The sequence below is a fragment of the Ctenopharyngodon idella genome, chromosome 6, assembly GCF_019924925.1.
Source record: "Ctenopharyngodon idella isolate HZGC_01 chromosome 6, HZGC01, whole genome shotgun sequence".
NCBI lineage: Eukaryota > Metazoa > Chordata > Actinopteri > Cypriniformes > Xenocyprididae > Ctenopharyngodon > Ctenopharyngodon idella.
The window spans coordinates 32192673-32209301 of NC_067225.1; the positions used below are offsets into that span (position 1 = coordinate 32192673).

At 34.4% G+C, this 16629-nt stretch overlaps 1 protein-coding gene across 4 annotated transcripts in view; it reads right to left on the reverse strand.

Moving 5' to 3' along the window:
- Positions 1-16629, reverse strand: part of slc12a5a (solute carrier family 12 member 5a) — a 165517-nt gene that overhangs the window by 7755 nt on the left and 141133 nt on the right. For 3 of the 4 annotated variants that reach the window (XM_051897684.1, XM_051897686.1, XM_051897687.1), the window contains 18 exons: positions 15232-15443; positions 14524-14691; positions 13581-13679; positions 13163-13220; positions 12623-12797; positions 12402-12520; positions 10589-10687; positions 10388-10507; positions 9611-9715; positions 8528-8696; positions 8230-8425; positions 4967-5136; positions 4736-4867; positions 2588-2695; positions 2236-2361; positions 1011-1228; positions 912-926; positions 682-815 (listed from right to left, as the gene is read on the reverse strand). In XM_051897684.1, coding sequence (XP_051753644.1) covers positions 682-815; positions 912-926; positions 1011-1228; positions 2236-2361; positions 2588-2695; positions 4736-4867; positions 4967-5136; positions 8230-8425; positions 8528-8696; positions 9611-9715; positions 10388-10507; positions 10589-10687; positions 12402-12520; positions 12623-12797; positions 13163-13220; positions 13581-13679; positions 14524-14691; positions 15232-15443 — 2423 coding nt within the window. The remainder of the gene's footprint in view (positions 1-681; positions 816-911; positions 927-1010; positions 1229-2235; positions 2362-2587; positions 2696-4735; positions 4868-4966; positions 5137-8229; positions 8426-8527; positions 8697-9610; positions 9716-10387; positions 10508-10588; positions 10688-12401; positions 12521-12622; positions 12798-13162; positions 13221-13580; positions 13680-14523; positions 14692-15231; positions 15444-16629) is intronic. The other variant, XM_051897685.1, reaches the window with a different exon arrangement.

Consider the following 16629-nt stretch of genomic DNA (forward strand, 5'->3'; position numbering starts at 1 on the left):
AATGTAACCCCTCCTGTTCAAACCACCCGCTCTAAGCGGGACTCGAACCCGGGTCACGGCACCAAAGTAGCCCCTCCTGTTCGAACCGCCCCCTCTAAGCAGGACTCAAATCCGGGCCCATCTGCACAGGAGGCGGGCGCTCTAACAAGGAGGTTAAAGACCGCAGTCTCTAGCATCAGTCACTACAGTGCCTCTTGAGATCAGGGGAGTGAGGTTTACACGCACAGCTCTTACCAGCCTACGTCCGTTACACTCACCCCCCTAATCCACATTCCTATCCGGGTCATGGCACCAGTGTAACCCCTCCTGTTCGAACCGCCCACTCTAAGTGGGACTCGAACCTGGGCCCAACCGCACAGGAGGCGGACGCTCTAACAAGGAGGCTAAAGACCGCAGTCTCTAGCATCAGTCGCTAGAGCACCTCTTGAGATCAGGGGCGTGAGGTTTACACGCACAGCTCTTACCGACCTATGTCTGTTAAACTCACCCCCCCAAACCTCACTCCCATCTGGGTAATGGCACCAATGTAACCCCTCCTGTTTGAACTGCCCGCTCTATGCGGGACTCAAACCCGGGTCCGCCGGCATGGAGTCGGGCGCTCTAACAAGGAGGCTAAAGGGAAGTGATGAAAAAAAAGAGACAATGTAGCACCAAAAATGATAATAGCATATATCAAGATACAGTTCTCGTCGCCGCTTCTGTTTTTTGGTGGTCCGGGCATGTTGAGCAGGACTAGTTTGGCCTCCTGGGATTTCTTAATGATGACTTCATTGAGTCTGAGTGCGGTGTGCATGCGCCTCACATTGGACTGGTTTCTGAAAACGAGAACATTGACGATAAGCTCACAAACATTCATCAACATCAGTGAGTGTTAATATATGTATCGCAGTCAGAGGTGCATCTATACTCACAGATTTTCCCACTCTCTGTGGCATGACAAAGAAAGAAAAAAAGAGTGTAAAAGTGTGCAATGCAAAACCGAGTCCACATTTAAACCTTAATGCACTTACGGTTTCATGTTGAAGAAGTCTTTGATGGCCTCTGGTGTGGTGGCTCCTATAGGTTTGGCCTGCTCTCCATCACACTTGGCTTCAGTCCATGTCATCTGAACGGCCGTGCCGGGCGTCTCGGCCTCTGCGGTGGGGGACTGGGGCGTGGCCGGGGTGGGCGGGTTGGTACTCTTGTCATGAATGAGCTGTTCCTGTTGGGATGGGGACACAGGGACAGACTGAGAGGGCAGGACCGGCACATACATACATATGGAGAATGTCAGGGCGAAAGAGAGGGAAAAGATACAACTGTTAATGTGCAGAGATTAAAAGATTTTAAATAAATAAAAAATGATTAAATTATGAATAAAACAACATTAATTAAATCAAAACAAAATAAATAAATAATAAAATCAAATAATTACAATAAAAATTACAATACAAATTAGACTTATGATTACAATGACAATGAAAATGACTGCTTTATAATTAATGATAATAATAAATAATAAATTATTAAATAAAATGAAATAAATAAAGAATAAAATTAGATAATTACAATAAAAATGAGATTATGATTACAATGACAATGAAAATGACAATTATTGACAATAATAAATAAATTATTATTAAATAAAATAAAATAATAAATAGCAAAAAATGAATTAAATAATAAGATCATTTAAAAAAAAGTAATTTATTTATTGACTGATTACTTTCATTTTAATATTTAAACTGAATTGTTTTGGTTTTTAGAATTAAGTTAAAAGACAAATTAAAAATAAAATTGCAATAATTAAATAATTAACATGTATTTATTTTCATTAAAATGATAAGTTTAAAGTAAAAATGTATTTATTTGCTATTGCTAATTGTTTTCATTATAATTCTAATAATTACTTAATTCCCTTTTTTAAAATAAAATGAAATAATTAAAAACAATGAATTATGTCATATTAAATACTTAAAATAGCATTTCTTTTAAATAAAATATAATATATAATATAATATATATTAAAATAAATAAAATAACTTTTGAGAGACAGAGAGAGAGAGAGAGATGGATTCTGTCATGTCCATTACTCTGGACTGCAGAGATATCAGACAAATCTGTCAAGTTGAGATCACAGCATGTTGAGAACACAAGCTATTGCCATGTAAGATGAAAACTGTAAAGTCATTCATGATTTCTGAAGATGCGATTACAAGCACAGAATGAAATGAGCATTGACTCCTTTTTCTGTACCTCCTCTTCTGGTTTCTCCTCTTTGCTGCTGGCCGCAGGTTCCTCAGTCACACTCAGCTGGGTTGTGACCGCGGCCGGGTTCTTGCGACGGATCGACCCACGAGAGCTGTCAGTGATGCTCTGGATCTGAAGGGAGAGGAAAGATGGAGAATATTCATGAGACGAAGCCCCGCCCACCAGCAGTGATGTCATGCATAACCGGGTTCAAAGTGCAGTATTAACAACTGCATTTGTATACTGCGATATTTCTGTCATCTGTAAAAAAAATACTGACGTATAGTTTGCATTGGAAATGTAACATACAAGTTGTGTCGAGTAATCAGGAGTGAATGTTTTGAGGATGGACGTCTACCTCGCGTTCACGCTCAGTCTTGGTGAGGTTAATCTGCTTCAGGATCTGAGATCGCTGCTCCATCACCAGGGTCTTCTCATACGTGTACGCTGAGATATCACTGTCATGCTGAAGACAGAGGAGAGAGACGCAATAGCTTTCAAGAGTTACTCATAAAACTGTACAGAAGGGAAAAATAGTCTACAGTTCATAAAGGAATAGCTGACCCAAATATTTAAACATTTTGTCATCATCTGCTCAAACTTATTGGCCAATATTTATAGCCTGGATTTTTAAAAAATATTTTCTTTATCATATAAAAACACACTAAACGTCGTCTGTTGTTGTCAAACACTTGAACTAAATTTAATTTGATCATCTAAATAATTATGGCAATTTTTATAAAATGTTATACTATAACAGATAAAAAAATTATGGATTTACTACAGCATTATTGTTTGCCGAACATTTTAAATATATATTTAAATATTAAATAAATAGCCCTGGTTAATATCTGATTCAGTCTGCTCACCTTCATGTCGCACAAACCCTGTAAGATAAACTTTTCAACTTAAATGTCGGACTGTTCGTCTCACAAAGCTTATGAACACTTGAAATACACGACACAAGTAGTAGAAACATGAGCAAGTACATGTATATCTTGAATAAATTATTTTAAAACTATTTTATTTTTACTGATTTGAGACTTTTGTTTCATAAGGTGAAGCTGTTTTTGCTCTGATGTCAGACATATTATTCATTTGTTATGCATAATAGTTCCATAAACAAAGAAAAGATAAATTACATATTTAATACTGTATAGCAAAATATAATCTAAATATATATAATTTAATGATTTTTATTTATATTTAATTGATTAATATTTATTCTACAGACAACTATGCAAAATAATTTTTCACCACTGATCAAGAGTAAACAGAAAAGTTCAGAAAAATAAATTTATTAAAAAGTGTCAATAGCTATGTTTCCATCCATAGTTACAAATTTAAAGGGATAGTTCGCACAAAAATGTGACCCTGGACCACAAAAGCAGTCATAAGTCGCATGGGTATATTTGCCAATAATACATTGTATGGGTCAAAATTATCGATTTTTTATGCCAAAAATCATTAGGATATTAAGTAAAGATCATGTTCCATGAAGATATTTTGTAAATTTCCTACCATAATTATATCAAAAATGTATTTTTGTGAGTGGATATGCATTGATAAGGACTTCATTTGGACAACTTTAAAGGTGATTTTTTTAATATTTAGATTTTTTTGCACCCTCAGATTCCAGATTTTCAAATAATTGTATCTCAACCAAATATTGTCCTATCCTAACAAACCATACATCAATGGAAAGATTATTTATTCAGATGATGTATAAATCTAATTGACCCTTATGACTGGTTTTGTGGTCCAGGGTCACAAATGAACATTCTTTCACTAATTACTCACCCTCATGTCGTTCCACACCCGTAAGACTTTCGTTCATCTTCAGAACACAAATGAAGATCTTTTTAATGAAATCTGAGAGCTTTCTGTCCCTCTATTGACAGCTACACAACTACCACTTTCAAGCTCCAGAAAGGCAGTAAAGACATCGTAAAAGTAATCCATGTGACTCCAGTGGTTTAACCTCAGTTTTATGAAGCGTTGGAGATTTATATTTTGTAAATAAAGTGGTAACACTTTTTTGTTCTTGCTCAAACAAAGCACTCGCATCGCTTCATAAAATTGAGGTTAAACCACTGGAGTCACATGGATTACTTTTATGATGTCTTCACTATCTTTTTGGGTCTTGAAAGTAGTAATTGCGTAGAAAGACTATCAATGGAGGGACAGAAAGCTCTCAGATTTCATTCAAAAAGATCTTAATTTGTGTTCCGAAGATGAACTAAAGTCTTACGGCTGTGGAACGACATGAGGGTGAGTAAATAATTTTCATTTTTGGGTGCACTAACACTTAAAAAAAATACTGTCATGTTCTCTTGACAGCATTCAGATGCTGGTGTTTGGGAACACAATTGTGTCTGGGAGGGAATTAAACCCAATCAGACTTTGGCTCAGGCATTTCAGAATGACCAAACCAACATTTATACAACATCGCCTCATTTTTCCATCTAGTGTTTTTTATGCGATATCGCAGAATGCTATTGATTACCATCTCCACCACTTCCACTGCGGCGTCTATGCGCAGGTGATACAGGAAGGTCGTCAGGTCCTTCTTCATCTGGATGCTGTTGTCGTCCATCTGGGCCACAGTGAAGATGCGCATCTTGCACTTCCTCCAAACCTACAGAACATCATCCACAGACGTCAACAACGGCCGACACGTGAGCTGCAAACTGACGCCGTATGATATGACTTAACTATGCATCATTCTGATCTGTACCTTGTGCTGGCGGAGGAGGAACGGGAGCAGCATCAGCATGCCTCCATCATGTACGATCCACCAGACGTCAATGTGACCCTCTGTGAAGCGTTCTCCGTTCGATGGGAAGGCCGAGATGTTCTTGGGCACCAGCAGGGCTTTACTGGCAGCGGTGGTTTCTCTTACCAGCTCTGTAATGAAGACACTTTTATATTTATTATTTACTTGCAAGCATATATTATTTTTACTGATTGAGACTTATGTTTTAGGCGTTTCATAATTTGAAGCTGTTTTTGCTCTGATGTCAGACTTATTTATTTGTATAATTTATGTATAATCTGAGCGTTCGGTTTCTGTCTGTGAAGTTCCAAATACAAACAGAAAATGTAGCATATTTTAAAATATGTAGTAAAACATATTTAATTGTATTTAATTCAATGGATTTATATTTAATTCTACAGAGAACTATGCAGACTAAATTTCCAAAAAAAAAAAAAAAAAAAAAAATGGTGATCAAAACTTAAAAAAGATTAATTACAATAAGACTAAGAGATATTTATTAAAAAAGTAAATTTTTTTTTTTTTTTTTATTGACTTACCCTTGTAAGAATAATTATTATAACTGAGATTAACCAATATAATTTAGCATAAATATATGTACATTTAAATCTATTTAAAATATATTTTTATAAATATAACTACATTTATATTAATAAATATATGTATATTAACATATAATTCTACAAATAACTGAATAATATTATTAAAATAATAACTGTGCTTAAAAATAAAATTTAACAAACATGTATATTTAAATATATTTAAAATATACTTATATAAATATAAATATTCTTATATTTATAAATATATGTATATTGTAAGAATAAATGAATTATATAATTAAAATAATAACTGTACTTAAAATTTAACAAACATACGTATATTTAAATATATTTAAAACATACTTATATATAGATAAATATAAATATTTTTATAAATATATGTATATTGTAAGAATAACTGAATTATATAACTAAAATAATAACTATTTAAAAGTAAAATATGTAAATATAATACAATGTAAATTATATAACAAATATATGTAAATACAATAAATTTTTTATTTATATTTAATTCACTGGATTATCAAAAAAAAATTGCATAATCTCATGGTTTTGTGCTAAAAGCAGCTATATCATCAAATATACCATTACTGTGCTATACATTATACTGTGATTTAAGATTTTGTTCATCCCACCCAATCCTAATCGACTGTATTCACATAGAATCAACACCTGAAAAGCATCAGCTGATAAACACTTGTATTCAGCAACTATTTCTATAAGTATTCATTCCAAATCAGACGTAATTAAACCGTCACTCATTTCTTTTTTTAAATGTACAAGTGAACATCTGTGGTGTGAGACGTGAAGCTGCAGCTGCTCTGTCTGGTCTCACAGTTTAGCTGCAATAACACTGAACAGACTCACACTTACACATATGATGTAATGAATTTAACACAGCTGCCACAGCGCAAGCCAGTGAGTTAAAGCCTTATACACTGATTCAAGAGGTGTAAATTCAATCTCACAAAGACAGAGGAAAATTATACTGCTCAACTTTGTCTCAGATGTGTTTCCTTAAATACCTTAGGAATACACACAAATGAGTCAACAGCTGCAATACAGTAACAGATGATTTGATAAGAATTAGATAAGAATTCATATTCAGGCTGACTTTTGGTTGCAGACTTTGGTATCTTGGCAAATCTGAGATTGAGAACTCCAGGAGGAGACACGTGTGAGATTACTGGAGTCTTTTTATAAAGAGAAACATCTCCAAAATCGGCATTTACTCTCCTTTTAATTGCATCGATGTTTTAGAGAAACAATTGAGCAATAAAAGAGATCTCATTTGTGATTCTTCATTGTAATAGGAAGAAATGGTGCTTAATTGGGCACTTAATTGTATTTAATGATATGTATTAAAACATATTATATTTTATTTCATTAACTATAATTAATTTTATTGCACTATATATATATATATATATATATATATATACACACATACACACACACTACCAGTCAAAAGTTTGGAAACATTACTATTTTTAGTCTCTTATGCTCATTAAGGCTGCATTTATTTCATGATAAATACAGAAAAAACAATAATATTGTGAAATATTATTACAATTTAAAATTATGGTTTTCTATTTTAATATACTTTAAAATATAATTTATTTCTGTGATGCAAAGCCGAGTTGTCAGCATCATTACTCCAGTCTTCAGTGTCACATGATCCTTCAGAAATCATTGTAATATGCTGATTTATTATCAATATTGGAAACAGTTGTGCTGCTTAATATTATTTTATAACCTGTGATACTTTTTCAGGATTCTTTGATGAATTAAAAGTTTAAAAAATATAAGCATTTATTTAAAATAGAAATCTTTTGTAACAATATACACCACCGTTCAAAAGTTTAGGGTCAGTAATTTTTTTTCTTTCTTTTTTTTTTGAAAGAAATTAATACTTTTATTCAGCACGGATGTGTTAAATTGATAAAAAGTGATAGTAAAGATTTATATTTTGAATAAATGCTGTTCTTTTTAACCTTTTATTCATCAATGAATCCTGAAAAAAGTATCAAATGTGACACTGAAGACTGGAGTAATGAAGCTGAAAATTCAGCTTTGCATCACAGAAATAAATTTTACTTTAAAGTATATTAAAATAGAAAATCACAATTAATCGCATCTAATATTAAAGTTTTCAGTATATTATATCGTAATAATTTCACATTTATATCTCCAAATTAAAGTAGAAACAACATAAAGACAATATATTTTAAATATTTGATCTAACAGGTAGGAAATATCCAGAATCAAAGCAGATATCAAATCACTTCACAGTCTTCACTGCATAATTTAGATTAAAATATAGACTTATTTATTTTTATTAAAGCTACAAAAGTTTTTCAATTAAGAGCAGTGAGTGATTTTCTTTTTTCTTTTGTTCTTTGATTAACATTAATGGCAGACTGTAGCAGGTTAATTAGGCTGCTGTCACTTTAAGATCTGACGCACATGACGCGGATCTGACACACATCCGATCACGCACAACTCTTTATGGTCAATTAAGACTTTATTTAATTTATTTAAGACTGTGCTTACGATGATACTCGACAAAGCGGGCACTTTGGGATACTTTTTGTGTGTTTTTGTCCATTCAAGCATGAAAGAGAATTCAATGCGGCTGGAAATGGTGCTTCTGTCTCTCACCAATGAAGTTTCTCCAGCTCTGATGATCCTCGGCCTGTTTCCAGTTGCGTGGCCAGCTGGCCAGAACGGTGTTGTGTTGAAGACCACCCAACCCTCCGGCCTGTACCAAGTGTGATGTGGCATCCCTCATGTTGGAGGAGATGACAACCTGACAGAAACCCTTCACCTTCTCTGCCTCCATCAGCTTCCTCAGAGACTGTGAGATTGCAAAAAGAACATTAACCCTGATTCGAACTTGCCTACGGTGTCCAAAAATGCTGTCTTACTAAATGTGTCTGTGTGTTTCTATGTATGTCACCTGTTCGGCCTGCTGCCCCTGAGGAAGGTTCTCCAGGTAAGTTCCCTCCAGCGCTGCGCCCACGATGGTCAGACCCTTCCCAGCCTTCAGCTGACTGGTCAGAGACAGCAGACGCGGCTGCTCCACATTCAGTTCAGAGTCCATGCTGACCAGGACTAATATCTGAGGTCTGTGGAGAATGAAAGCAGAATTTACAGCATGTTTCTCACACTCCATCAAGAATAAATGGAAAAGTTCTTGAACGGTGGTCAAAACTTTAAAAAGATTAATTGTGCGCAATAACACCAATAATATGATTTAAATAACAACTATACTTAAAATAAAAATATATAACTATAAATCTATTAGTCTAAATATATGAATTATAATATTATTTAAATATATACATTATAATTTATAATTAATAATAATTCATTAATAAGGCAGTCAGTATTTGTTTGTGTTTAGTGGATCATTTTGATAGTTAATGCAGTTATTTTTCAGAAAAATTAACTATAAAATTTTTTTGTTAATGTTATTTGAAATAAAGCTGAAATATTGTTATTAATATTTTAGTATTATTTTTTATACTACTATTATAGTATTTATTAACATTTTGAGTGACCCTTTATACTTTTAGTTTTCATTTTCATTTTAGTTTTAGTAATTTTAAGTACCTTTTTTCATTTTAAGTAACTTTTTATTATTATAATTTTTTTAATTCTATTTACCTTTAATTTGTTTTTATACCAGTTTTAGTCCTTTTAGTTCAACATAGTTTATTTGACGGTTATACATTATAATTTATAATTAATAATAAAATAATATATGTATTTTTATATTAATATATATTAATATAATATATATATATATATATATATATATATATATATATATATATATACACACACACACACACACATTATATAAATATATTAATCTAAATATGAATGAATAAATAAATAAATAAATAAATATATATAAACATATATATATATATAAACATTAAAATATAAATGAAAAGATATGCCTAAATATATACATGAGAATAAATATAGGTAAAAATACATCTATTTATATAAATATAAAATATTTATGGCTCACCTCCAGTTCTTGGTGTGTGGTGGTCCCTCTTCCAACCTCATCAGGGCGAAGCGGGCCGCACTGAGCGACAGACCTCTTATTCCATCACCCCATTCCTTTTCCGCCCTGTAAACGTGCGCGCACACACACACACACACACACACACACACACACACACACACACACACACACTTTGCTTATGTTTGGAATGGCATACTACCATATTACTCTTACTATATCTGGAGTATGTTATACATGTTTATGATGTGTGCAGCACACTAATTTTCGGGTTGCATGCAACACCTTGACCTAGTGACCTAGTACATTTGGAAACATGTGCATTGTACAACAGAGAACCCTATACTGGGTACAGTATCCCAGAATGCAATCCACTCAACTTAACCTTGCATTCTGATTCATTATTTGACTGCAAAACGTTCAAATAGTATGCATACTACTATTTTAAATGTACATTGTTCTGTTCTTAAGTATACTGTGCAGTATTCTAGCACAGCCGAGCACAGCCTCAGACTCTATAATCCTGCCGTCATTTTGCCCCTCCTCTTTAATTTCCGGCTACAGACTCGGGTCACTGTTCGGTTTGACTCTAGAATTGTTTCCAAAAGAAAAGCACTAAACTAATCAAATCCCGGAGCAGATTTCAGCTGTTCTTGGCCGGGCGGATTATGAGGGATCTAAAAATCCTGACAGGTCAAACGCCTAAAACTCAATTCTAATCCATCTTCTTCGTTTTCCACCCCGCCAGCCTCCCCCGACTCCGGGTCACAATCCACTTACCCTCGGAACTCGATATACTTGTAGATACAGCCGGCGATCCCCATGGCAACGATGGCATAGTACCAGGAACAAATGAACATGAGCGAGAGACAAAGACTCATGCCGAGGAAGGATAGAGTCCTGTCGGAGAAGAGCAAATGTTAGTGTACAAACACAAGTAAAGCCACGATAAACGGCGAGACGTGCCCGTCTGAAGCTCACCAGTGGTAGAACTTGAATCGTGGTCTCCAGTTGGGCGTTCTGAGTAGAGTTTGAACAGCACAGGCCAAATTCACAAACATGTAGCACATGAGGAAAAACCTGCAGCAGCACGAGAAAAACAACCATGATCATGTCAATAAACACTAACAGATGAAGTACAGTGATCTCAAAAAGTGTTTGGACCCTTAAACCACACTTAAAATGTCTGAATGTGATTGTTTTAGACATAATATTGAAGACATAATATAATTTTAGACATAATATTGATATATTAACTATATATATATATATATATATATATAGTTAAAATAGCTAAAATAAGGTAAATAAAACACAATAGTGCTGAAATGAAGACAGTATTTGTTTGTTTGCGTTTAGAGCATCATATTGATAGTTAATGCAAAAAAAATCATTTTTGTTAATGTTATTTGAAATAAAGCTGAAATATTGTTATTTTATTATTATTTCTTATTCTACTTGTCTTTTTTTTCCCAGTGCAATTGTCTAAAGATTCTTAAAACAAGATGCATTAATGACAGATACAAAATGACATAAAATATCATTAATGACATAAAAAATAAGTCTTGAATTCTGTGAAAATTATCAAAATGAAGCGAGTTTATGATTAAAACAATAACAAATATCTGCCAATGGGCTCAGAAAAATAAACTTAATACAAAGGAAAGTTTTCATAACTCATTGACAGATATTTGTTTTTGTTTTAAGCATACACTCACTTCATTTCGTTCAATTTTCAGAACTTCTTTTTAAATTTGCATCTCAAGTAAGTGTATCTTTATTTAAAGACATTTAACGCCATGACTTTGTGAATTTAAGACTTTCTGCTCTGATTTGAGACGTTTTTAAGGCCTTAATTTGTGTAAGGGTGAATTAAGGCTTTTAAGACCTTTTTAAAGCCTGCAGAAACCCTGCTTTTATATTTTTTGTAAAATAACTAATTTTGTTAAGTGCCTCTGTGACTTTTTGTAATTATTTTTTAAAAAAAAATTCTATTTAGCTTCAATTTATTTTTATTTTCTAGTTTGAGGGGCTGTTTACACGACAACTTTTTTTGCGTTTTGGCTGTTCATTTACACGACAACAGCGTTTTGGTGGCCTGAAATCGCAAACTTTTGAAAATGGGTTTCAAGTTTTTGAAAACGATACCGTTATCATCTCCGTGTAAACTGCAAAAACGTGAATCTGTCAAAACGATGATGGCATGCACATGCGTATTACATGTTTAGTCTATCCATCTTATTTTTCAATGTGTTTTCTGTAAATGTGCGAGACTTCCGATTTATTAGCCAAGTGCAGTAAACTGTAAAAATAAGGTGGATAGATGCATGTTTGGCACGAGTGATCTGTAAAAGATCTGTAAAAGCGTTTTTAGTCATTTTCGTGGATCCGTGTAAATGGGGATAGTTTTGATAACGTTGTCATCTGTACAAAAAAAAAAAAAAAACTTTTCCATTTTTAGTACATCGCTGTTGTGTAAATGTACCCGTAGTCATCATAGTCAACTCCAACATAGTTTATTTCAGTTATTTGCTGAGGCAACATTTCTAATTTTCTTATCTAATATTTATATTTTATTTTATTTCAGCTTTGTTTCAATTGCTGAAAACAAATTTTAATAGTTTTATTTTAGTTACCAATAACAAAACTGGTGGATGCTATTTGTTTTTAAATTTTATTATCTAATGCATTGATATTCAGTCTTTTTTCTTTAATGTGACTCAAGTGTGCAAACATTTTCTGGGTCCGCTGTATATTTTAGTGCATGTTTGTTTGTGAGCGTGACGCCTCTTACATGGAGAGAATCGGAGCGACGTTATCCAGAGAAGCGATGAGGATTCCACTCTCACAGATACAAGCGGTCAGGAGCAATGCCCAGGTGGGCTCCCCGTTTGCTTTTCCATGGCCAAACACCTGCAACACACACACACGAGCAGCTAAACACAAGGTCAACGTGGGCAGCTCTCGGCCAGAAGAAGCTGCAATGTGAATCTGACTTTCAGTCTGGCTCCTCACCCTGAGGAACGGCACTATGCCGTCTCGTGCGATGGCCTGTAGGAGACGAGGAGCGCCGGTCAAGCTCTGAAGCCCTGCACCGCAGGTGGAGAAGAAGGAGCCGAAGACGATGACCCAGGGCGACGGCCACGCCAGCGTCCCGATCACCAAATTACCCCTGACGGCCTCACCAAACCTGAAATAAATGCAGAAATGTTTCTTGAGGAGCAAATCAGCATATTACAATGATTTCTGAAGGATCATGTGACACTTAAGACTGGAGTAATGATGCTGAAAATTCAGCTTTAAATCACAGGAATAAATTACAATTTACAATATATTCACATAGAAAATGGCTATTTTAAATCAAAATAACATTTCACAATTTTACAGTTTTTCCTGTATTTTTAATCAAATAAATGCAGCTTTGGTGAGCAGAAGAGACTTCATTTAAGAGCATTACAAAATCTTACAATGTATCTTCTCATGCGCTAAATCAAAGGGTCCAAACACTAAATCACATGACATATTTATAAGTTAAACAAAGTGTGAATAACATACTTATCCCTCAGCACCGTTCCCTCGATGCAGGCGCCAAACAGCAACACGCTGGACATGTCTGAATACTTCAGTTAAAGAACATTCGGTGAAGGTTTTTTTTTTTTTTTTTTTTTTCCCAGCTGGTTTTGAGTGTTTATAAACCACTTTTAGTTATGAATGACCAGCCTCTTATAATGTATACTATTAGCATTGGCAAGTCTGATTCACTTTACTGAATTATTTTCAATGAACTAGTTCAAAAACATACTGACCTTCTTTTCTGTAGTAAACTTCATTTTGCCAGAGACTGATTTGACTGAATCGCTAAAAAATAGTTATTTGATCATTATCATAAACTGTAGTGCAGGAGGATGTTATATCAGACTGTGTCCACCAGGTGGAGTGCTGTACATGTGTGTGTTCATGTATGAAAAGATACAGATGATGGAAGTGGTGGTGATGGCCAGGATGGTGCCGACGGGAATGGACTTCTGGGCATCCCGCAAATCACCGGATCGGTTTGATCCAGCCATGATCCCTGTTTAAAACAAGACACACAATGTTTTGCTTGTACAGTAATTCCCCATACTTCCATTTGAGTTATTTCATAGTTTTGATGATTTGACTTGTATTCTAAAATGTGGCAAATCCAAACTTTGACTTTTGGTATTACAGTAACACTTTACAATATGGTCAAATTAGCTAACATTAGTTAATGCATTAACAATTAAAAACAAACAATACATTTGTTACAGTATTTATTAATCTTTGTTAAAGGGGACCTATAATGCCCCTTTTCACAAGATGTAATATAAGTCTCTGGTGTCCCCAGAATGTGTCTGTGAAGTTTCAGCTCAAAATACCCCACAGATCATTTATTATAACTTGTCAAATTTGCCCCTATTTGGGTGTGAGCAAAAACACGCCGTTTTTGTGTGTGTCCCTTTAAATGCAAATGAGCTGCTGCTCCCGGCCCAGCAGCAGCTCCAGAAGAGGGCGGATCTTTAACAGCTCACGCTTCGGTTGCTCGACAACAACAAAGCTGGAGAATCTCACGCAGCCAAAATGAGGATTGTCAGTAACGGTGTTCAGCCTTACATTGTTCAAACCAGAGTCGACACTGATGGAGAGACTCAGGAAGAAGTTACAACTATTAGAATGAAACTGGATGTTTCTGAATGGTTTATGCTCAAACAGCAACATTAAGAATAATAAATGCTTTAGAAGAATTTTTCATTGTTAGTTCAATGTAGATAACTAATGTTAACAAATGGAACCTTATTGTAAAGTGTTGCCAGACATTCCTTTAAATTCTGATCTACAAGGTTAATTTTCATAATCATAAATAATGGATGTGATCAGGCTGTCAAGAGAAGACTAACCGGTCACGGAGGGGAAGTAGATGCCCACCAGCATGGTAAAGAAACTGGTGATGTCAGCGAGCACATAGCGGTTAGTGTTGGTCGGGATGGAGTCAGGTTCCTCCACAGCTGTTATTCCCAACTTCTCAATGAATGAACCCTTTTCCATATAATTCCCAAAGAGGTTCTCTGGATCAAAAAGGGATAAAGCAAAACAAAAAGAGAGAATATGAGAAATTCGTACATTTAGACATTTTTTAAATATGGGCATAATACCTTAAATAATAGCAATAGTAATAGTGATGGTTAGCATACACAATTAAGTTTGTAGCTGAAAAATGAATACATTTAATATTAATTTCTCCAGGCTGCAGGACAAAAGCTCATAGACAAAAGTAAATATCTTCTGTAGGTACACTGGTGTCAAAAGTTTGGGGTAAAATGTTTTAATGTCTTTGAAAGAGTCTCTTCTGCTCACCAAGGCTTCATTTATTTGATCAAAAGTACAGTAAAAACAGTAATATTGTGAAATATTATTATAAATTAAAATAAGAGTTTTCTATGTGAATATATTTTAAAATGTAATTTATTCCTGTGATTCGAAGCTGAATTTTCAGCATCATTACTCCAGTCTTCGGTGCCACAACTTTGTGCATGTTATATAGAATTGCTTTTTGCATGGTTATAATTCTGTGTGTTGTGATGATGTCATTTTGTGGCTGTATTTACCGCGCAGGGTGCCACTCATAACACCTGGGATGCCTTGTATTTCTGTGACGTTGTTATTGGCGAAATAGCTGTCGCAGGTTGCGTTCAGGAACTCAGAGTCGCAAAAGAGCCGCCAGAGTTCGGTGGTGACCGTGGCGTTTTCTCTCTCGATGACCTTCGCACACACATCGAAACCTTTCCAAACCAGAGTCCGGTTTCCCAGCACACACACTCTGTGGAAATCATTTCAAACATCACATATTTCAAAGGCACGTCACACATTGAGTTAAACTTGAAATTTTGAAGTAGAAAAACTGAAATAGTATTTTCTTGTAAAATAATCTTTATTTACAACTTAAAAAAAAATAATTTATTACAGTGTACCAGGGTTATTATTGTTAAATAAAACTATTAAAAACATTTCTGTTAATTGAAATAAGGCTATAATAAACAAATATAAATATTAGTTGAACAGTAAACTAAACTAAAACAGTTGAAGCACTAAAATTACTAACTGGAAATAAATACAAACTAAAACTGAAATAAAAATAAATAGCATATTTAAAAGCACATGACGAAATTACTAAAAATGAATTAAAATTAACATGAAAACTAAAAAACATAAAACTAAAATCTAATTCAAAATATTAAAGGGGACCAATTATGCAACTTTTCACAAGATGTAATATAAGTCTCTGGTGTCTCCAGAATGTGTCTGTGAAGTTTCAGCTCAAAATACCCCACAGATCATTTATTATAGCTTGTCAAATTTGCCACTTTTTGGGTGTGAGCAAAAAAAACGCCATTTTTGAGTGTGTCCCTTTAAATGCAAATGAGCTGTTGCTCCCAGCCCCCTTTCCAGAAGAGGGCGGAGTTTCAAGAACTCTTGCTCCAGCATACTGACAACAACAAAAAACAGGGCAATCTCATGCACCAAAAATGTCAGAAAGGGCGTTCATGTGCAATTTTTAACAAGGAAACTCTTGTTTACGATAATTCCGATAACACGAGGGAAGCATCAGTTCTGGATATGAAGTTTGAGCACGAAGCGTTGGTATTGACCCACCTTTCAGAATCAAACTTTGTGAAAATCCAATGTTGAAGAGACCCTCGTTTGTGAAGCAGTCCGGCGTAAAACAATTGGCGCAAACGTACAAGACTTTACCTACTTTCTTTGGGACATTTCCCTCAAAAATGAAGAATCTGAATCTGAAAGATACTGCTTCTGATTTATGGGACTTGTAAAAAAAGGAGTGACTGGATTTTTACCATTATAAGCTGGTCATTTCCACACACTGCAGACACACATCTGTGTTCAAACATCTTATGAAAATGAATTTTGCATAATAGGTCCCCTTTAATAAAACTATAATAAAATTAAAATAACACTGCTGTGTACAGGATTTTTCTGACGTAAGT